The sequence below is a fragment of the Larimichthys crocea genome, chromosome XXI (assembly GCF_000972845.2).
Source record: "Larimichthys crocea isolate SSNF chromosome XXI, L_crocea_2.0, whole genome shotgun sequence".
Taxonomy (NCBI): domain Eukaryota; kingdom Metazoa; phylum Chordata; class Actinopteri; family Sciaenidae; genus Larimichthys; species Larimichthys crocea.
Genome location: NC_040031.1, coordinates 1,671,711 through 1,694,610, shown reverse-complemented (window position 1 = coordinate 1,694,610; position 22,900 = coordinate 1,671,711). Strand labels below are relative to the sequence as shown.

Sequence of the window (22,900 nt, the reverse complement as noted above, 5' to 3'; positions counted from 1 at the left end):
ATCAAAAGTGCAATAGTGTAATTGACTGTACAGTACAAATACGACATTATGACAGTACAGTACTTTTTTTTGTTGTTGTTGTTATGGGCACGTTTAAGATTTTAAGCACCAGTGTGTTGGATTTAGTGGCATCTGGCGGTTTAGTTGCTGATTGAACCTCTTGCCCTCTTGAAGGAAAAACTACGATGGCTGTGAAACGTGACAGGAGGAGTGGAGGCGCTATAATGTAGCTAGCATTATTCAAATGTGGTTGTCTCACAGTTAAATCCTGCCTCTGGCTTCACATTAAAACTCATTTATTATGAAACTCGTGCAGAAAGTGATGTGTTGGCATCAGCAGTAGCTTCATCTGAAGGTTACAGCAGCACACAGAGCAGCAGCGAAAGCAGTCAGGCTCCTGCTGTCACAATGTGTTGGTAAATGATTATACATATAAATGAGGTAATATTATGCGCAGGGATTGACGAGGAGCCACACCTGAATTAATGAAGTGGAAACTGTGTAAATATAAACAGGAATTAGAGTTCATAAAATGAGTAAACCCATACCTGCTTCTGCCTCCTCTTGCTCCGTATCAGAACACATGTTAAGGGATGTTACAGCAGTTTGACAGTATTTTACAATTTTTAAACATGCTGGTGGAAGATCTGTCGAACAGTGTAATCCCATCTGAAATACCTCAACTATACCTGGCATTGAACCCCACAGTGTCTTGCCACACACCTACTACCTCCCCGGAGGTTTGTGAGAGGGGGTGAACATCTAAATTGCTTTCATGAAGAACTTCAGTCAAAATAAATCTAATTTAATGTTTGTTAATGTGTTAATTTTAACATGGAACATAGCATGCTGGCACCTCTCTAAACTCAGCTTTGTTTCTCCTCAGGTTTCCAGACCACCCAAGACTCAAAAATACACGTACGTTGGACTGGGTGACCTGAAGACTGGATCTGTTGTCAACGTGTACGGAGTGGTGGTTTTCTTCAAACAGCCGTTCAAGAGCCGTGGCACAGGTCAGTTTAAAACTAGAGCTGATGAAGGGCAAAAAATGAGGATTTAATAGCATATGTGTACAGCTAGTGGAGGAGGAGGAGAGCTGCTGTGTGTAACAAGCAGCATGGACGTGTGTTATCTGAATAATGTGCCCAAGGTGGTATAGTATATTTGCTGCATATATGCTATACATGTACGCTGGCGGTGAAAATGACACTGCTTTTGTCACAAACTAGCAATGACAGTCACATCACTTTGCAACAGATGTTCAGTATGGCTCATAATAGAAAATAGATTTAGCAAATAACATGTCAGAAATACAAAATGTCAGAATTAAGATGAGAAAATCTCAAATCGTATTAATGTATTAAAAAGTAATTTTGTAAAAAAATAAAGTCAAATTTTCTTCTAAGAAATGTCTAATCACAGTCTAAAAATCTGTGATTAAATAAAATATTTTGAAAATATTTTTAGTTTTGACAGGTTGCAATATTATGTTATATACACATATGAATATATATTATATTAATTATTTAAAAGTTTTATTCCCTACATTTTTCTACTTTTGTCAAATACAAAATTTATATCTAAGATTCTAGAATGAATTTCTCGTCTGTTCTGTGGAGCTAAAGAACAGATACTGTATTAAAAACCTTTTCAGCCCAACAGACAAAGACGCTCAGCTCAGCAGCTGTGTTTGAGACTTTTTTTAGTGACTTGTTCAGTAAGTACTTTGGCAAGTAAGAATGATTGATCATGTTTTTGGTAAATGAGACCTGGGAACATAAACCTCAGAGACAGAAATGAGCTGTCAGACTAAAAAGAAGAGAAAATCTTTAATGAGTGATAAAAGCTGGATCGGTGCTGTGTGAGAACAGATGGAAATGTCCCTGTAACACAGTCAGAAAGGTGTGGAGAGGAGTGGAGTGGTACAATATATTTTCAGTTTTTTGTTGTTGATAATCTCATAATGGATGTCTGGCTTTGAACAGGCTGCTCAGGCTTTAAAAGCTTCAGTAGTTATGAACATCACACAAGAAGCAGCATTAATCTAAACCACTGAACCTCTGGAGCAATGTTCAGTTGTGTACTTCATGCTTGTGTATTTTGGGAAGGTTAATAAAGAGAAAGCAGCAAGGTTGGAATCGGTCCAGACTTTGTCATCATCTCTGTGAATCCTTCAGGCGTCTTTTAAAGTAAACAAAGATTTTAGAAAAATCCATCTGATCAGACACTGTAGCAACACACACACACACACCATGAAGATGTCATATTCACACAGTCAAATCCTGTCAGATAGATAAACATGAACGTGCACACACTCGGGTTTGGCATCTGAAGTCTTCTGCAGACTGGTGACATACGCACATCTGCCTCCTGAAGAGCATCTGTGATCCGTCACAAAGGCGTATACAGGGATTTTTCTGCATTAGGGCGAGAATTTTTCATCAGCTGAGAAGGTCTTCTTAGGTCGGCCTTTATGATTACTAAGCTTGCAAGTTCTCTGTTCTTAATATAGTTGCAAACAGTCGATATTGGTAAGCCTGTAAGGCTTGGCCAATATCTCTTATTGTTCCTCTGCCACGTAATGGTTTCCTTGACCTCTAGTGGCACAAATCTGGTGCTCATATTGACTAAAAGCAAAAACAAACACCAAAGGTGGGATAAGAGCTCCCATATACTGTATATACTCTGACAAAACAGTTAAATACACATGTGAAGCAGTTAGGGCAATTTATCATCCTCCATAGTTAATTTCTCCTGTGATGTTACTAAAGGATCCGTCCTTGACCCTGGTCTTTTTTCCTGTATATGCTTCCTGTTGGTCAAATAATTTAATAATTCAGTGCTATCTTCCAGGGTCATTCCTGTTTATTTCACCCCTGTGTGTTTCCCACAAATGCTCCCATTGTGACGCTATGCGTCATGCTAACTTTGCTTTTACCACCTCTGTTGTAGTCTGTGAGGGTAAAACAAAGTTTAAGAAATTGAACACAGAAAGTACATTTGGCCAACTGCATAGGGATCTACATCCAGGTCATTTTGGTGATAACTTAACCGGCTGAACAAAGTCAAGTTTAAGATTAAAAATGAATAATGTAGACCCAGTTTCCCTTAGTTATTCTTGTGGGGCTTTTTCTTACATGGCTGATTTTACCCAAGAAGATGCTACACAATATGACAAGAATAACATCAGATTAGCTCATGACAACACAGTGAGTGGACAGACAAGCGTGAAGATAGAGCCCATAGGAGCAAAGTAGAAGATGTAGCCCTATGGTGTGATGAGAGCAATCTCTCTTTTCATATCGATAAGACAAATAAGAAATCATTGTTGACTTGAGGATTGAGGCGAGAATTACACTCACTCACTTTCTATCAACAGCTCATCTATCGAAAGTCACACGCATCACACCAACACTCATACAGTCCCTCAACACCAAAGGTATCCTCAGGAAGGCACAGCAGGGGCTGTGCTTCCTCAATATAGGAACCAAAAGTCTTGTGAACTTTTACCAATGTAGCCCTGAGAGTGTGCTTGGCCTGATGCATCACAGGACAGTAAAGACATAGCCCTAATCACTGATGTTGAATCACTACTACTGCAGGACATTTGTGGGCAAGTTTTTCCTTACTCGAACCGAGGGTCTAAGGACAGAGGGTGTCAATCCCTGTACAGATTGTAAAGCCCTCTGAGGCAAATGTACTTTGTGACTTTGGGCTATACAAATAAAATTTGATTTGATTTGATTTGAATTGATTTGATTTGATTTATAACACTCCCAACTCATAGCATCATAAAGGACTGTTCTTGCTCTTTTCATCAACAAAACATTACTGCGACATCAACTCTCACACCATTTGACTCAGAAGGTCAGAGGAAAGACTCATTGAACAACTGTTGATATGCAACAACTCTGTTAAGAGAACCTGAACTGTTCAGTCCTTGGCTCTTCACGTTTGAGCTCTGACCACTGTAAGTTTTCTTTCCACAGACTTCTGCTCCAGCCTGAAGATTACTGATCAGTCCAACCAGAAGATCGGCTGCACCATCTTCTGTGATAAGCTGGAGAACCATCCCAAAATCTTTAAAATCGGAGACATTGTCCGCATGCACAGAGTCAAGGTTTTTTTTTTTTTTTTTTTTTTTTTTAGTAACCATGACTTGTGATGCCTCGTAATGTAGCTCGGAGATAAATCAATGTTTCCAATCATTCCATGTTTCTCGTCACAGACTCAGTTCTTCAATGACTCCATCACGCTGGTCAACACCTTTGGTTTCTCCGTTGTGACATTTGACGGTGCGGTGGGCGCAAACGTGGAGCCACGGACCTCCAGCCTCTCTTTCCACTTCGACCGGGAAGACTGTCGGACCGTGGAGGAGCTACGATCCTGGGCTGCCAGGCAGGCTGTCATCTCTTCGGTTTCCACAACTCCTCTGTCTGCTGTTCAGCCCAAAGCCTACTTCGATCTGACATGTCAGCTGCTTGCCAAAGCTCCCATCGACACTACCTGCACCCTGCTGAGGGTAAGAAAGTTACAGACAAACTGCAGCAGTAACTAACAAGTTGAATTACTAACGATGTGGTGCATTTCTACAGGCTAATGAGCCAAGTTGTGTTCATCAGTATTTATTATGGGGCTGTAGTCTGCACTGGAAGAAGACTGAAGCTGTGACGTGAAAGCAGCACGTTCTAATCTCTAGTTTTTAATGCAACTGCTCTTTTACCTTAAGAACTGTTAGTTGTTGTCTATTTTTGTTTTTACTCTGCTCTGTGAAGCACTTTGGGCTCCAATTCTGTATGAAAGGTGCTATATAAATAAATAAAGTTGAAGTTAACAGAGCAGCAGCAGCTTCAGCCCTCTGTCTTTGTCTACACAGGATGCATTCAGGCACAGCACTGCTGTGTAGATTACAAGTACTGCACTATATATGTTTTTGTTTTTATTTTGTGGAATGAAACTGAAACTCTGGGATTAAAGTGTTGCATGATTAAAAAAATAAGCCCTTACTGCCGTAATCCAGCATGTTTAATGGAACTTCTAGAATTAAGTTATGAATGAAAAATATTGCAAACGGATCCAAGGAGGTTTTTTTTCTTAGAAGTCAATTTTGAAACTCTTTGCATGGAGTGTTGACTCCAATTTCATATGTTTCACAGTGGAGGCTCTCCGCCTCATTAGCTTGGCATCACCACACAAATTTGCAAATGCAAATTAGTCTGGAACGTCTCAGTTCATTTTCAATTTCCAGGGGGCGTTATCAACGGGCACAGAGCAAAATGCATCTGGACACAATTATATAAACCTACAACCAATCAGAGCAAGGAAACGTGTGACTGAGAGACACATGCAAGTTGGGACAGTGCTTGGTCCATTTTAAAAATGTGTCACAAACTTTCTCAAATTATAGCTAAACAGTGCACTAAAATGTCAACTGACATGATGTTTGATTGATGAGCTTTGTGGATCCACTGGACAGACCTGCTGCAAAGCATCAAAACGTGTGACTCCAAATCTGGACCAGTGATGCTTCTCTGTCACTTTATTGTATAGAACGTGCCACATCTTAAATAAATGGTTGTGATTGGCCTAACCAGATGCAGGATGAGTGGAATTCAGTTTGAATGAGTTTTCTGAAAATCATGCCAGTAGTTTTTTCTGTAATTCTACTGACAGACAAACAAACAAACAGACAAATGGCAGAGAAAATATAACCTCCTTGGTGTAGGTAAATTAATTATTTATTAATTTATAATAATGATAATAATTTACCATTTCTTACATGATTACAGGGAACATGATATTCGGCTTATTAAGCTTCAGGGAAAATAAACAGTTTACATCAGTAAAGGCCACATCTTTAATATGCGAGGCAACTGTTTGAATAGTCATCTAGTGTCTAATTTAAGTCAGCAGGTGATGAATTGAACGATAATCAAAAGAAAACCTCCAGAGTTCTTTCAAGTTGGGAAAAGTAGAAGCAAATCGCTTAATCATGTAAAACTGCAGCTCTCCCAACAGGGGAGATTTTGAGGTAGATGAATTAGAACCACTAACCATTTTATTTATCTATTAGAAAACCTAGTAGATAAGTACTATGCTACTTCTGGCAACAGGATTCCTGATAAGATAAGATAACATAGACTTTAATGATCCCACACTGGGGAAATTTACTTGTCACAGCCGCTCACATACACAAAGTTGATAGGGAAATACTTCTTAATAAGAAATATATAGAAAAAAGTCATGCTGGTGTTAAAGAGTCTGAATGACATGGTGGGAGTAGCAGTCTGTTACTGAAGGAGCTGTTTCAGGCCTCCACAGTCCCATGTGGGCAGTGAGAGGAGTTGTTCATGATGGATGTCAGCCTGTCGGCCTTCACTGTCAATTTTAAGCGTATCCTTTGGTGGGTTTTGTGGCTTCGTCGAGCTTTTCTTGGTTCTTCACAGTGGTTGGGATTAACCGGGGGGTGTCTGTGTTCCACATATTCCTAAATCTAAAATGTTTAATGTTTTTTAATGTTCTCTATCGTGACTCTGGGATTTAATTTTGTGTTGATTCTACAGCCCATACTAATGATACTAACTTTAGAGTTGAAGGTGAAATTTAGTGTGTGATGTTTCCTGCTAATAGTCAACACAAAGTCTGTGTTCACACTTGCAGCATCACACTCGCCAGGAAGCTTCCCCAGAGGCTGTTTACTGTCATCTTATATCCATTTGTTGTTACCGCCTTGTTTTTATTACCCACACTCACCTGTTTTTTTTTTCTTGTTGCCGATGCTAATGAGCCTTGTTGCCCTGTTAGAAAGCTGGTCGCTGTCTTGTTTCCTTCATCTATATGATTTCTTTTTAAATCTCCAACCTGCTTAAGTGGTTCATGTTGTGTTTTTCTCTTTGGAATAGTAGAGCTGTTTGCCTTCAGTCTTCATCTGTCTTCTACTAAATCTTCTTCAGTCATTTGGCCTCACGTATTTCATCTCGGTCCTGAGCTGTTTTACCTGCCACCTCAGTTTTCAGAACAGAAACAAGGCTGTTAGTGGCAGCCGGTCTCCTGCCAGCGAGGCTGATAGAGCTGATACATTTGAGCAGGATTTGGCAATGACTTCTGGTCTGCTGCCAGTCTGCTCTCACTGATTTCTGCTCTGAGCCGGCTGTTTACACTAGGACACATGCAACCAAGAGTCTTCCAAATCGTAAAAGGTTATTAGATAAAGAATCATTTTTTATACCTTTCCTCAAGCACCTGAGATCATCATCAGCTAAAAGTTTGCTCTCATCATAGTTTGGTTTAACACAATTAGAGCTTTTGACAGAAACTAATGGCACTATTTTGATGGTTTTACAAGGAGATCATTTAATTGAATGTCATCCAGCCATCCACTTTCCCTAACTGCTTCTCCTTATTAGGGTTGGTTGGGGCTGGAGCCAGTCTCAGTTGACACTGGGCAAGAGGCGGGGTGCACAGGGCTAATTGAATGAATGTTATTTTGCATCAAAAACAGATTGGTGGGTTGTCGGTTAGCTCAGTTAATAGAGCATCCGCCCCATGTAAGACGACTCAGTCCTTTGCCGCCACCGCCCAGAGTTTGAATCTGACCTGTGGCCCTTTGCTGCATGTCATTCCCCATCTCTCTCTGCTCACATTCCTGTCACTCTTCAGCTGTCTCTGTCAAATAAAACTTAAAAATGCCAAAAAAATACCTTTTAAAAAAAACAACAAAAAAAGCAGACTGGTTAGTCTTCTCCCACTCAGGGCAGCAGGGTGTGACTGCCTTAGTCACACATGCAATAGGACTAAAAGCGTAGCGACCATCATTCTTTAGAACAAACCCACCATGAAACAATCAGCAAGGAACATTTTTTTTTCTGATTAACTGCTTTGAACAGCACTTCCTCTCACTCTGTTCACTTCCCAGGTCTCTCTCTCTTTCTTCCTCTGTCTCTGTCCAACTTCAAATCCTGTGTACAAACGGCAACCGACAAATCCAATTCATTCCGCCTTCACTTAAGACGCTTTTACTCGCATGTAATCACTTTATTCAAACTGAATATTTCCTTTGAGAATTTCTTTTTTTTTGAATGTTTTTTTTTTTGTTTTTTTTTTTAAGTTGAAGGCTTCATTAAATATGATGACAAACATTTGATGCTTCATTAGAACATCTCAATAGATCCTTCAAATGTAAAACAAAAACAGTAAAATGTGTGCTCAGGAGTATTTTTCAAGTTATTTGAGTTTGATTTATTTAACTGAGTTTGTAGAGTATTTTACACAAGTATTTTTTAAGGGTTACATATACTTGAGGTTACAATGGGTGATTTTCTTTTTCTTTTTCTTCTTTGTTATTTTCTCAGTGTGCTGTGCATTTGTTTTATTTTATTCCTGATTAAAATGAATTTCAAGGTGTTTAGCTCAGTTGGTAGAGGCTGTGGAAGCCCAGGGTTCAAATCCGACCTGTGGCTCTTTCCCACATGTCATTCCCCATCTCTCTCTCTCCCCACATTCCTGTCACTCTTCAGCTGTCTCTATCCCCCCCAAAAAAGGCCCAAAAAAATCTTTAAAATTAATTTCATAATGCTTTAAGAAGATACCACTGTGTATGGGAACTGACTAAAAATGTTTGTCTGTGCACCTAAATGACTACTATGCGTGAGGATTTTCTGTTTCATATCATTGTAAACTGAATATTTTTGGATTGGATTTTCTGTTTCATATCATTGTAAACTGAATATTTTTGGATTTTGGACTAGTAGATGTTTGAGGATGTCACCTGGGACTCTGCAAGCTGAGAGTGATTTTTCACTATTTTCTAACATTTTTAGACAACAACATAAATATTTGTTAGTTGCAGCCCCTAAACAGTATTTACTTTCCTTTTTTCTCTCTAGTGGAATCTACTCAGTCAGTTAGATTTGGTCTTGTGTGTCCAAGTTTTGAGTCTCGGTGTCTCTTTCTGCCTCCACCCTGATACAATGGAGGTGAGTGAAATTGTGGAGAATTAGGGTTGGACAGAGGGTTGGTTATGATGATACGTACTGTGTGATAATATAAATTTGTTGACCATTTCAGATTTTTCCAAACCATTTATTCTGTGCTAACTTTTCCCTTAATAGCTCTTGGTGTCAATACCATTATGGACAGTGTTGCAAATCAGTGTTGTATGGCAATATTGAGTTTTTATGTGAGCCTGAAACAATGGCAAGGTAAAAAACAAAAAAAGAGAGGGGTGGCTGAATTATCTGCACTATAATGTCTCACATGGTAAATCCAGTATAATGTACTTATTTTTTTACAGCACAGTCATGTCATACTCTGCTGCACTTTCTGCAGATGTCTCCTCGAAGGAACATGAATACTCTGACTCACTGGAAGCTTTTGACTGTATCTTAAATCAACATTATGTTAGATTTGCTATTTTTTGGGTTTTGAAGATCAAAAACTCGCAACAACTTTGCTAACAGCCAAAGAATCAAGCAAGTGCAACAACACAAGACATGGACACAAGACTAATATTACTTACTAGTCCGACAGCAAGAAGCTCGTTTATATCACAAAGCTCTGACCAACAACTAAAAGTCAACAACTTTGACAACTTCTTGCTCGGGCCAGTCTCCACTCTCTTCAACTTTCTCAGTCTCTTAGCCTCTGCCATGTTTGGTAGAACACTGAACACCTGTGTGTCCTGCCCTTGACTCGGAATCTCATCACCTGTCATTTTTTTGTGTCTTTTCAGGTGTGGGATGGGACCAGGTGTCCCCACACTCTGCTGAAGGTGATAGTTGAGCCGAACGTCATGGTTGGACCGACCTCCTTCTCTATTGATAGAGAGAACCTCATTGCTAACATCCTCGTCTATGACAACCATGTGGAGTTCGCCCAGCAGCTGAAGGTCAGAGCTCACCGTCAAAAAACAAAAGAAATCATCAGAGTTTAGAGTTACTGTGTTCAATCTATTAAATTATGATTACCCTAGCACCTTCAAGTCTGAACCCATAGACATCATACACACACTTCAAACCCGTTCAATCATCATATTTACTTTTTTTCAGTATTAAAGTAATTCAGTGGTTGTTGTTATTTCCATGGTTACAGTGCAAACAGGAGATGCTAACAGCTAAAGCAGTAGAATTGGTCACAAATCAAACAACTTTAAGTGAAGAGCTCCAAAAAAAACTAAGCTCATGAATACTGTTCCTGAATGATTAATCAAATCCAGATCAGGGTGAATCATCCATAAATGATACCAGAATATCTTTATTAAGTGGGCAGAAAAAGAAAGCAGAGAAAGCAGCAGCAATGACACACTCCATGGTTTCTCTTCTAAACTTTCCTCTGTTGTTTTTTGGTGTCGTCGTTGTTGTTGTAGAAGAAGAAACTATCTACATCTTCATGCTCTACTTATATCTTTCACACAAGTGATCAGCTTGGCTTTAACAGCAGCGGTGATGATATTTTGCTTCAAATGCTTCTGAGCTAAAGAGAAGAAAGTTTTGATTTCAGCCAACCTCTGCGTGGCATAGAGAGGATGGTGATGTTTAAGGTCAGATTACAGGATAATGTTTTTGAATCTTTGTTTTATATGAATGAAGGAAGACTGTTTCTGCTAATTGTCCAACTTTTGATGTTACTTTAGCTCCCTAATGACGGCTCAGATCATTCATTAAAAAGGTGGATGAGGTAGGTGGAATAACATGACAAACTCATACTGAGAGACTCCATTGGTCAAACTGAGAAAGTACAGAAGAAACAACACAAATAGCAAAATAACATTATTGTGTATGACATGCCATAAACAAATGCAATGAAAGTAACACACTAAAGTTATTGGAGTAGTAAAGTGCACATCCTCAGTCAGCTGTCCTGATAAATAAAGGATAAAAACAGGTTATGTCTCTGAGCTCTCTCAGATTTTAGACTAAGATGGAGTGATTGTTCCTGATGTAAAAGCTGCTGACTGCTCACAGAGTTATCAGAATCAGAGAGGCACCGTGTCATCTTTTCTGTTGGATGTTTGTTTGAACCAAGAGGAATGATGGATGGTGACACTTAGAGTTACATGAATGTTCAGAGGGTTAATATGTACTGTGTGTGCAGTACTGTGTTCACTTCACCCTGAACTTATTTGTTTCTTTGTGCTTTTCTTACATTTAAAGCATTCTGAGTTCTGTGCTGTGATGAATATAGCACCATGACATGTCATCAACAGAAATGTGCACAGAATAGACTTTCAGATACTCACAGTACATGACATTATTCAGATTTGTGTTGGCTCATGCCATCAAGTGAAATTCATAATTTCTCACCACAGTAACTTTTCTAGTTCCTCAGGAACCTCAACTGGATCTGAACCAGAGGAATCAGTGTCTAAATCTAACTCCTAAACACAAACAGGAATAACTTTGTGGATTTTATGATTGATTACAGATATTATTTTCTGTGGGTGAGGTTTGAGTTTGTGTTCAGTGGTGCTGTGTGCTCGCTGCAATCAAAAACAAGATCTAGGTCTGAGAATCGAAAATGTCACAGTATTTTTTTTTAAATTAAACATTAAATATCTTGTCAGATTCGTAATCTCAGTGACATCTTTGTTAATCAGATTATTCCTGATTCAAATCTACACATAACCAGTATTATATTGTTTTATTAATGCAAAGTACTGCTGCTTTGAGAACTTCCAAATAATATCTTTATAATATCAGTACAGAAACGACAGAGGTGTGGTATCAATACGAGTCCAAACATTTTAAACAAACCTCAGGCCTGTTGAGATTATAATTCCCATTATAATTCATTTATCTTAGGCAACAAATACTGAATTGAATCAGCACTTTAATATGAAGCATGGTGAGCTAGAAAACAAGTAAACTTTAAATCTGCAACTCCTTAATCCAATCCAGTCACCGTTATTATGGAGACTCTTGTATTGACTGACAGTGCAGCATTGACTTGTGTCTTCATGTTTAACATGTATTTCACTCTTTATTCTGCAAAACAAACCCGTTTGTTCTCTGCAGCTCAAAACGCCTCAGGCTCACCTCCGATCACACGCAACAATCACTGTGAATTTTTAAAAAGGATGCATACTGAGATCTCCGTTCTCACTCCCATCTCTTTCTCTCTCGCACGCAAAAGAACAGCAGCTTTGATCCTCTCAGCTTCTCAGATTTGGTTTTAATTTTTCTCAGAGGTTCATTAACATACAGCTGTGGAGCTCTGACATGTTTTATTTTACACTTATACTTTATGTTGTTGTCATTTAGCACCTGTGGTGAATCACAAAGAGGGAACATGCTCTTGTTTACATTTAACAGTCTTCTGGTGTCACTAAGTGTTCACCAAAAAATAACTGATTGTAAGCGTTATTAGTAGCTATTATTAGACTGCAAATAGATGTTGTGAATAATGACTAACACATAGAGACAGGACGAAAAGGGGGCATCTTGTATAGTGATGATTTGTGGATTATTACCGTTGGACTGCTGCCACACATTTTTAATGGACATAATGAATGGACAAAGTACAAAAAAAACACCCAGACAAATTTGAAATTCATTCATTCAAATTAATTCAATTTATTTGTTACATATAATCATAAAAGAACAATTATAAAGTTAAAGTCTGTGTAAAGTACGCATAAATATGTGTTCGGACAAATTTGAATGATTAGAAATATTTACAAGTTTATGAAATTAGGTGTCAAAATCGGGTAAAAACGAATTCTCAGCTCCAGGACTGTGGGGGCGTGTCCACTTAATGTGATGAAGCCACGCCCACTCGTGGGAGCAGTCAAGCAGCAATTTTGAAGAAACGTGTCAGATGAGTTACTGTGCTGTGACTGCGGGGATATGCTCAGGGTGGCCTCAACGTGTCATCGAGACACCCTTTAGAGCCGCCCAAAGAATCTTGGACTGAAAAATCTCTCTCTGACACACATTTTAGTAATATAAATTGTTCAAAGTCTTTTCACATGTTTTCAGCATTATTTTCCAACATATTTAATGTATTTTGAAAGAAATCTCAAAATTGCCTTTACACAGACTTTAAGATCACTTTTGTAACAGATTTCATGATCAGCATGTGGATTTATAAGAAGTTTGGCTTTTGAAATTGTGCTACAATCACATCAAAATGAGAGTGAGTGTTTTAAAAAATGATTTTGTGATGTGATTTAACGCCTACATGTTATATGACCTCTCTGTGTGTGTGTGTGTGTGTGTGTGTGTGTGTGTGTGTGTGTGTGTGTGTGTGTGTGTGTGTGTGTAGTTGTTGGTCAGAGGAATGACAGCGTCCACTGAGATTCTGGTTCATTCAGTTTGTTAGATTGGATGTAACACTGAACAAATCCACCCAAGTCCTTTTATAATGATTTCTCTCAGTTTGCTATGATTTTTCCTGTGTGTGTGTGTCTGTGTGTGTGTGTGTGTGTCTGTGTGTGAGTGAGTGACTGTAGTGGGGAAGCACATCCATCTTGATTCAAGGCTCTGAGACATAAATTACATCGTGTCGGTCGCAAAGTCACATTGAATTACAAGACAAACCACACACACAGACGTACACACACACACACACTTGTGTAGTCGAAGGTGTTGTGCTGTCAGATCTGTTTTTCTCAGACAGGTTTATTACAAAGCTCTGTTGAGCATATCGAACCCTGAATGCATCGTTTTAGGACAATCTACCTGACACCAGTTTGTCACATTTAACAGATGTATTTAAAAGCTTTGACTTTTCACTATTTTGTAACATTTAATAGACTAAATTATTCATTAATTCATTATAAAAATAACTGACAGATAAGTCTATTAAGAGTACTATAATACTGAGGTAAAAAGCACTGGGGTTAGGGTTAGGTTAACCCTAGCACTATCGATGTCTAATTCTCATGAACCAACTCAAGGTCCAGACTTTATGAATTATCATCATATATTCATCTTCCATAACCACTCATTCTTATTTAAGTTGTTAATGGCAGTCTGTGTGATTGTGTAATGAAGGTGCCTTTGATTTCAATTGTCTAGTCAGTCAAAAATCCAAAAAAAGTTGGTAAATGTAAATATTTCTTTTGATAATTTTGAATATCAATCGTTTGGTTGCTTTCCAGTGTCATCTTACTATGTGTAGGTAAAAAGAAAACAATAGAATGACTCTCATACAGGGAACAGTTGATCAAAAAACATCTTTGAAATATCCCCTCCAGTGTAAAAGCTCTCTTTCTATTTATTATGTATGAGCCATGAATGCCTTTTTGTTTCTTTTTATGTTGTTCTTGGTATCTCAGCACCCGGAGGCCTTTATACTGATTACCGATGTATAAAACCAAAAGAAGGGCAGAGTCGCCTGTGGAGCTGCACGATGGCTGTAGCATCAGGGGAGAGCTGGCAGGAAACCCGGCAGCTCATTTGTCCTTTTCACTATTTCCTCACAAGGACAACCTCCCTGTAATAATCACAAATAACTCTCATCTACCAGGAGAAATCACTGATTATAGCTATGGAAACCACATCCCCTGACCTCCTACTGCAAAGCTAATCACACACAGCCACAGCTGCTTTTTGACTCTACACACAGGAGTCTGAATATGTTTAAGCATAAATGAGTTTGCAATGACCTCTGGGTAGTTTCACTGCCTTTCTGTTGTTTCTTGACTTGGAGTCATCTATAGGGTCGCAGCATTTCTCTTTAGTGTTTGTCTTTGACTGTAACCTTGATTTTAACATCACTGAAAGTTTTTAAACGGACCCATATCTTTATAGCCTTCAGGTCTCAGATGTTTTAGTGCTTGAGGTTTGATGTTTTTGGCTTCAGCTCAGCTCTCAACCTTCAGTAGAATTTGATGTTTTCAGACGTCTTGTTCAGTACAGCAATAGAATATGCTCTCAGCTGTATAAGCGGAAGGCATTTGATAGGTGCACCCAAGGGCTCGGCAATAGAAGTAAGATATGGGAGTATAGTTTATTATAGAGCAACACCAACAAAGGCAACTGCACCTCTACTGTTGTCTAAGTGTGCTCACAGATCACTGGCGTTCTGATCAGGGTTGAAGACCAGGAATAGAGATCATGGTATTGTCTGGCAACTCTCACCAAAATCTGCTTTCCATTTGTTGGAAAAACATCTGTGTGTAACCTTTCTAAGATAAAATAACAGATTTTAAATAATTTTGATGCTTCACTGACTTGTAATCATCAATCAATGTAATATCAATCTGACTTGTAATCTACGTAATTTTGTCATCTGGTACAATCTCCTGTGAGAATACATAACGCCTTTCGGCAAGTTACACACCATCGATCCTATCCTGATGGACAGTACAGTAAAGTGTTGTGAACTACAGCAGTTGTTAGCCAATGTTGGCTCAGTTTGTTAGCCAGGCTGCCCAGACTGGAGCTCAGAGTACCGGGGGAGCGTTAGTGTTATTGTTTGTACCACAGGAGTTTTGCACCACTTGGAAGAGGAGTTTTCTTTAGGCATGGGGTGTGTCAGTGTCTTGACAAAATGTAAGTGGGCTCAGTTAGGCTCTATGGATGTGATGATTAAGTGAACAAAGAAGTTAAGAGTATAAAGTCAGTTTTAGGTAAAGCATTGAAACATTACAACTAAATGTGAAAGAACAATAAACTTTTTGCTACATCACCAAAATAACATCTTAAGCTGTGTGTGATGGATTTTTCTTCCTGCGTCTTATAGCAATAATAACCTGTGACCTGTGAAGACGCTTCAAAAAAATAACTCATATTAAAACTGGAGAAGGTGCCCCAAAACCAAAAAAACACGCCATCTGTATGGCTGTCATTGTGTTTTCTTCTCAAAGTTGGTCCAGTGTAAAATATGAATCATTATGTTTGTTACCTTAGATTGAGCCTTATATATCTACAGATGCCATAGGTCATGGGTCTCTTTCATGGAGTCTGCAATGTTGAACCACTATGGAGCAATTGGGAACTACAATGCTGAATGGCAGTAAACCCTACAATGGACGTCTAAAAGGAACAGTTGTTCCACTAAAAATATGAACACATATATGAACAAAAACAATTCAACAATGATATTTTCCTGGAAAGAGATGGTTCAGATTATTGAAAGTGTGGTTGTCTGAAGTACTGATCAGTGTGTTCTTTACAGCAGACGACGGTCTGCACACCGTTCTGAAAAGTAGATGGGAAGACCAGCACTAAACATATTTTATTCAATTGAATTCAATTTATTTCTCACATATAATCATAAAAGAACAATTATATTTAACTGTGTGGGTGAAAATTTTGGCCCCCAAAAAAAATCATCACGAGTTTACAATATGGATGTACCTTTATGTCAGACAGCCCTTTCGAAAGCAGTCAAGCAGTTACAGTATATCACTCTCTACAAAGACACCAGACTTCATAAAACCTTGCTGCTCTGCCACTGTCTTGGTCCACAGTTGGATCTGAACTAACTAAAACACTGAACCTCACGCATTAACACAAAATAATCTGCTTGTCCTCCTCTGCTTCTCCAAACTGATGGTGTTCTGACCACTGTCTTCAGTAGGTAATACACTGACTATGAATAAGTACTTCATACAACCACACTCCAATAAATCACAACTGTTTAAAGTTTAAAATCAAGGGCACATCACAGCATGTCCCAGCATACCAGACCTTTATTGAAGGTGATGAGCATCATTAAAATCTTTCTCTATCACCTACCTCTCATCTGTGTGCCCTTGAATCAATAAATCCAGAATCATGAAAGAAAAATGCTGCAGTGATTTAAGTTTTTCTGCTTTTACACTTAACAGCTCAGTTTAATTTTCACAACAGCCAGTGGGAACTTCTGTGGAGTTTTTAATGATGATAGAAAATCACTCTGATGATATTCTTTAATATTTGCTTTATTTACCAATGTTTTACAGATGTGAAGTTAATTTATTTTCATTCATTTCCTTAATTAATCAATGTATGAAGTGATTATCTGTGAGTCTGTTGTTGCAGAGCCGGTTAAATGTCGAGCCTGTGAGGCTGAACATGGACTATTTGCTTTACTGTGAATAACTCTCCACTCTGTCCTCGTGACACACATTTACACTCGACCCCGGAGGTGTTGAAGAGCTCTTCACAATCAAGCAGAGATGGTTCATTACACAGAATATTTTTAACAACATCTAAATGCTATAACATACACTTCTTTAACACATTATTAAATTGGAAACATGAAGTGAGTTTGAAGTTCAGTGTTAAATGAGATCATCTTGTGGACACAGGATTAAATAAAGCTTGGTGAAAGCAGAGAGAAAACTATAATGACTCTAGCCTGAAGCGTCAGAGACGGAGGAACTGCACAGTACATTGCACACTTTAGTATTACAGTTTTCAAACTGATCTTTGAAAAATATCTTGAATATGTCCAAACCAAGTCAAAATGTACTTGCAGAATATTCACATGAAACCAAGCAGATTGTTCATCTTTGTGTTTTTGTTCCATGTTGCAAACCACAGACAGTACTGCGATACACACAAGTATTCCAGAGTAAAGCAGACATCTCAAGTATCTCTCACTTTTTGGAGTATTTTTAATTTTTTTAGGATGTTTTTTTTTTCTAGTATCCCTCTATGGATCTGGTCATTGGAGTACCAGATAAATGAGAGTGTAATTTCTGGAGTATCCCAGATAGGATTGGCTTAACCTCTTAAGCCCCTGGGGTTGCTGTGCAACAAAAAGCATGAAATACTGTGATAATCACGTAACAATACAGTCACATTAAATTAAACAGGAGAAACCCTGCTACAAGCACATATAAGTCATATTTACACACACCAAACACAACTCCAACACCAAGCAAATTAATTATCAAATATCAAAATCTGTATAGCGTCATAAAGTCAACTCACTTTCTCAAATTTCCATTGCTAGTGCTCTGACACTTCATGCTCCGCAGACAAACGATGTGTCATTTGAAATCTGAGACTGTGACAGTTCTAACAGTTACCATCACTGTCACTCAATTATGAAAACTCAATAAACCAGCAGCCAAAAAATATTAGTTATTTATTATAATATCAAAATTATTCAAATAGACCTTGTAGAGATATACTCATAATCATTTTGGTTATGTCATTTTCGAGCAGACGCCGAAAAAAGAGCCTGGGGCTTAAGAGGTAAAGGAGTATCCTGTTTAAGATCTGTTTTTTTGGAGTATGGTGGTTAGGATTAGGGTTTTGGAGTATCCCCGTCCAGATCAGGCTTTTTGGGGTATTTCTATTAGGATCAGCTTTTGAACTGTCCAGGATTACATACTTCACTCTGTCTGGCTCCCAAAAGTAAAGTACGGTAGTCCCTCGCTATAACGCAGTTGACTTTTCGCAGACTCGCTGTTTCGCGGATTTTTTCAGTGTAATTTTGCATGTTTTTTTTTACAGCGTACTGTACAGTATGAACGCGCATTGTGTTCTGCGTCCTGATTGGCTAAGGGAGTACTGTACAAAATGCGTGTAAAAAGGTGTATAAAAGTGTGTGGTTAGGGGTTTTACTGCCTTAAAACATGTATAATAATTGTAAAACTTACTTTGTGGATTTCGTTTATTGCGGGTTATTTTTAGAACGTATCCCCCGCGATAAACAAGGGACCACTGTACTCCATATGTTTTTATAAACAGAGACAGACTTGTCATCTTGAGCGATACGAATAATTTTACTTGAAGTCCAGAATCTGGTCTTGTTTTGACTGATCAGACTCTACATCCAGACGTGTCCTCAACCACCTTTAGATGTGTTGTAGTACGTTTACAGTCATTTACCTGTGCCATGATCAGCTGATGTGAACTCACATAGTTAACCACAGAGAAATAAAACCTGGAGAAAAGGAAATCCAGGCTCTGTGTCACAGAAGTGAGAGACTTTCCTTTTTTTGTACGAGAAGACGTCAGGTATGTGAAGACTCTCGTCTGAGGTGTAAAAATTTAATTAACAGCGAGCTAAATTTAGATTCAGTTGTTTCTCCATAACAGAGCACACTAACCAGGTTTTATCAGGAGATGTTTTTCTCATGTTATGTGTACCCTGATTTTAATTAGATAATTGTAGAGTAGTGTTGTTTGTCTCACCAGTTTGACCAGAAATTGCGTCTTTGTGCGTACAGTATCACTGTAAACTGTGACTGATCTTCTCCTGTGTTTGAAGATGGGAAAAATACTTATTAGCGTATTACCCCATGGACTTCATGAATGCTACCATGACAACACTATCATGTTAATGTTAAGATCATAATTGTATTAGGTTTCTGCTTTTCCTCAAAAAAATTTACTTAAGAGTAACTTAACACTAAATCCTATTGTACTGTCAGAGTCGGTAAATTATACTCTTTGTTATACTCACTCAGTTGATTAAGTTCAGTGGTCTCCGACCCCCAACATGTCTCAAGATCTGAGGGGTCGGTCCATTAGTTTCAAATTAAACTACAAAAAAGACTTAAGGTGACTTTTACTCCTGGCACAGTGCTGGCCTTTTTCTGTGATTTACATGCTGTTTATTAGAGGTGTGGAAATACCTCACTTCTAAGATGCAGTGACATCAATGCATTGACGGAACATGATTGATAATAAAAATTTAAGCCTGCTAATGTTGATTATTGGCCGGATAATAATCAAAATAAATAATCAAATTTGACTGAGTGTATTACTTGGTTTTAAAAAAAAAAAGAGTAGCCGTGTGCAGCAATACAGAAAATTGAGAAAACATTTTTTCCTACAGGAAGTTTGTGACTCCAGTAACTGACAGTGACTGACAAAGATGTTCATCAAGAAAACCAAACTGCAGACTTTAACAAACCTGTTAATAATGTGCACCCATTGTCTTGAGGGTGTCACTCCCTGTACAGATTGTAAAGCCCTCCGAGGCAAATGTACTTTGTGACTTTGGGCTATACAAATAAGATTTGATTTGATTTTGAATGATGTATTATAGGTAAAATGTCGCTTTGATTGGATTTTTTCTCACAGGTGTCTCTTAAAACCTGTCAATTCACTTCACATAGGCGCAGTGACACACAGTGAGGGTCTTTCTGCTAAAGAAGTGTTCTAACCGGAATATTTCCTCCAATTACCAGGCTCCTCTGGTGAAATCATCAGTGATATTGTGTGAAATCGACTGAGGCGGTTCAGTCAGAAGAAGGCCATTAGGAGAGAAAGGAGCCCATTATGATGAAAAGGGAAGCTGAGAACAAGAAAACAAGGAGGTGTGTGTGTGTGTGTGTGTGTGTGTGTGTGTGTGTGTGTGTGTGTGTGTGTGTGTGTGTGTGTGTGTGTGTGAAAACATTTATTTGAGTGGTACTTGTTTAAGAAAGGAAGAAAACCTCTGCAGCCTTAAAGCAACAAAATGTCAGTCTGACACTCCTACACAGCTTCATCAGCAGGAACACATAAAACTGTATTGACAAGGTGATGAACATGGAGATTATAATGCACCGTGTGCTGTTAGTCTCTGTGTAAATGAATATACTTTGTGTCTCTCCTGGTTTTAACACTTCGACATGGATGGTTACGTTTGAGTCACAGAAGTACAATTAATATATCTTAGTTTCTATCTGCAAAGCTGCGAGGATCCATGTTACATAAACTTTACTAAAAGACTTCATCCGTCCATTGCACCGAGGTTCCATGGATAGCCCCAAATGAATGACCACGTCATGGTCCTTACAGATCCTTGAAATCCTTGGAAGGTTGCGAATCTGAGGGAAAATTGAGCCCTCAAAAGTTTATAGAATAGATTCAATTAGACATGGGTCATTAAAAAAGCTTGAACAGAATTTCTTTTGATATTTAGTCAACCTAACATTATTATATAGGTTACATTCTGCTGTCAGCATATGCATCTCCCTGTCTGTGAGCTTCTGTCTAGCCTGCTGTTTTTTATCATAAAGGCTTTTAGTGGTAGTTAACCTTGATCCATTTGGGCCTGGAAAGATCTTTTAAAATTGTTTGAATTTGTTCAGTAAACCTGCCATTTACATGCCTAACATGTGAATGTGTCTGCCTGCATATATAATATATAATCCTTGCACTGTGTTTTTTTTTTTTTTTCTGTGTCAGTACCTTTAAACATCTGACACGGTCTTCTTCAGCTCCAGCTGTCACTCAGCTCTGTCTGCCTTCAGCTCAGTAAACTGCTGTCAAGTCTCATTTTGAAAAGAAGAAACAGAACTGAAGGAAACTGCTAAATGTGCTGTTCATGAGCACGGAAAACTCCACCTTTTGATCCGCTTTAGCTCCTGTAATCTAACAAATGGAGGCACGTGTGCTTTATGTGATCTGAAATAAACAGACTTGTGCTGTTCTGTGAGGGGAAGCTGGTGTCGAACTATTTCACAATGGTGTACGCTGAGCTACATGCTAATATCAGCATGCTGACATAGTCACAAAGGCGATGGTTTGGTGTGATTCCACTCCATTTCAATTCATAATGCCGACATGAATCGAGTGAGCCGTGTAGCATGAGAGCGGTACACACTAATACACACATTTCACAGGATTTCAGTTTTTCGCCTGTCTCCAGAGCCACCGTCACTCGCCATTATTCGCACCCACACTGTCTCTCGCTCCTCCTACTGTCTCTGCTCCCTTCCAATTCTCCATTACTAATTTTTTATTTTCTCCTGACTCTGCCATTCCTAATTCATCCATTTATCTTCCCCTCTCTCCCCCCTGCAGTCTTTCTCTGCCCGCCTCAGCAGATTCTCCAGCACACGTTTACCTGGTTTACCTCTAAACACGCCTCATTTTCTCTTCCTGCTGAACCTGCACCTGTCTTCAGTGTGAATCCTGAACCCCACAGCTCACTCAGGAATTGAAACAGCAAATATCTGTTTTTTTCTGCATGGCTTGATCGATGGTGATGTCGGTCGCCCCACCACTTGGGTCTAGACTGTACTTTTCCAACACAATTATTTAAATTACAATAAAAGAAATCATAGTCATGTTTGATGATTTCTGATCATAAACCAGCGTGTAATGCAGGCTGGTTTAATTCCTTCAAAATGGAGATCAGTCAGAAGCATGCTGAACAACTTCCATCTTGACAAAGATTGACGCTCTTTGTCCAAGGGGGCGATGGTTAACCGTGATTAATCCAAATGTCTCTTTTCACTGCCGAAACATTCAATTTAACTTGAAATTGTGCCCACCTATTTTGTCATGCTCAGACAAAACTCATCATAAGTTGTACTGTGCATATACTGTGCATAATCTTTCTCCACTGTACTGCATAAATGACCAAATACTTAGTGGAAATTACTTGTGTGTCCAGAAGGGGGGACATTTGGCTTCATCTGTTGTGTTTCATAACTGCTTCTGTAATGGCCGCATCCTGAAATATTGTGGCGAAAGTCTGAGCCATTGATGGTTGTGTTCACATCGTCACCGTGATCTCCTCAGTCTGTGTTCAACTCTGACAGCTTCCGCTCATTATCTCATTTTTAGCACTCACACTCAACCGAGTACACATTTCCATGTCACTGAATGTTTTTGGGGGGTCGGGCGCTAATGCAGCACGCTTTTTACTCCCACTCTTCTTCCTGTTTAGTGAACACAGCTCTAAGGAAAATGAGACTCCATGTCAGCCTGCGGGCTCAAACCTCCACCAAAAACCAGCGACCGCAACAGAAATGCTGCTTCTCCTGGCGCTTAAGGAGTCAGCAGAGCGTCACGTTAAAAAGAATTCAGATTCACTTTCACACTGATGCTTCATTACACAGCTCTCGAATGTCGTGTACAGATCATTTGATTATTTAAATTTATCTCGGCGTGAATGTGAGTGGGTGTGAAGCTTTTATTTTCCAGCACTGTCCTTTGTCAGATTGTCTGACAGTCTGTTCTTTTGGCTCTTTATCAACCTTTTAATCAGAAAAACAAATGTTATGTTGATGTAGAGTAAA

The 22,900-nt window shown here is 38.8% G+C and overlaps 1 protein-coding gene across 1 annotated transcript in view; it reads left to right on the top strand.

Moving 5' to 3' along the window:
* Window positions 1-22,900, top strand: part of pot1 (protection of telomeres 1 homolog) — a 68,212-nt gene that overhangs the window by 32,514 nt on the left and 12,798 nt on the right. Inside the window, exons 7-10 of the mRNA XM_019267597.2 lie at window positions 887-1,013; window positions 3,990-4,120; window positions 4,229-4,522; window positions 9,731-9,886. Coding sequence (XP_019123142.2) covers window positions 887-1,013; window positions 3,990-4,120; window positions 4,229-4,522; window positions 9,731-9,886 — 708 coding nt within the window. The remainder of the gene's footprint in view (window positions 1-886; window positions 1,014-3,989; window positions 4,121-4,228; window positions 4,523-9,730; window positions 9,887-22,900) is intronic.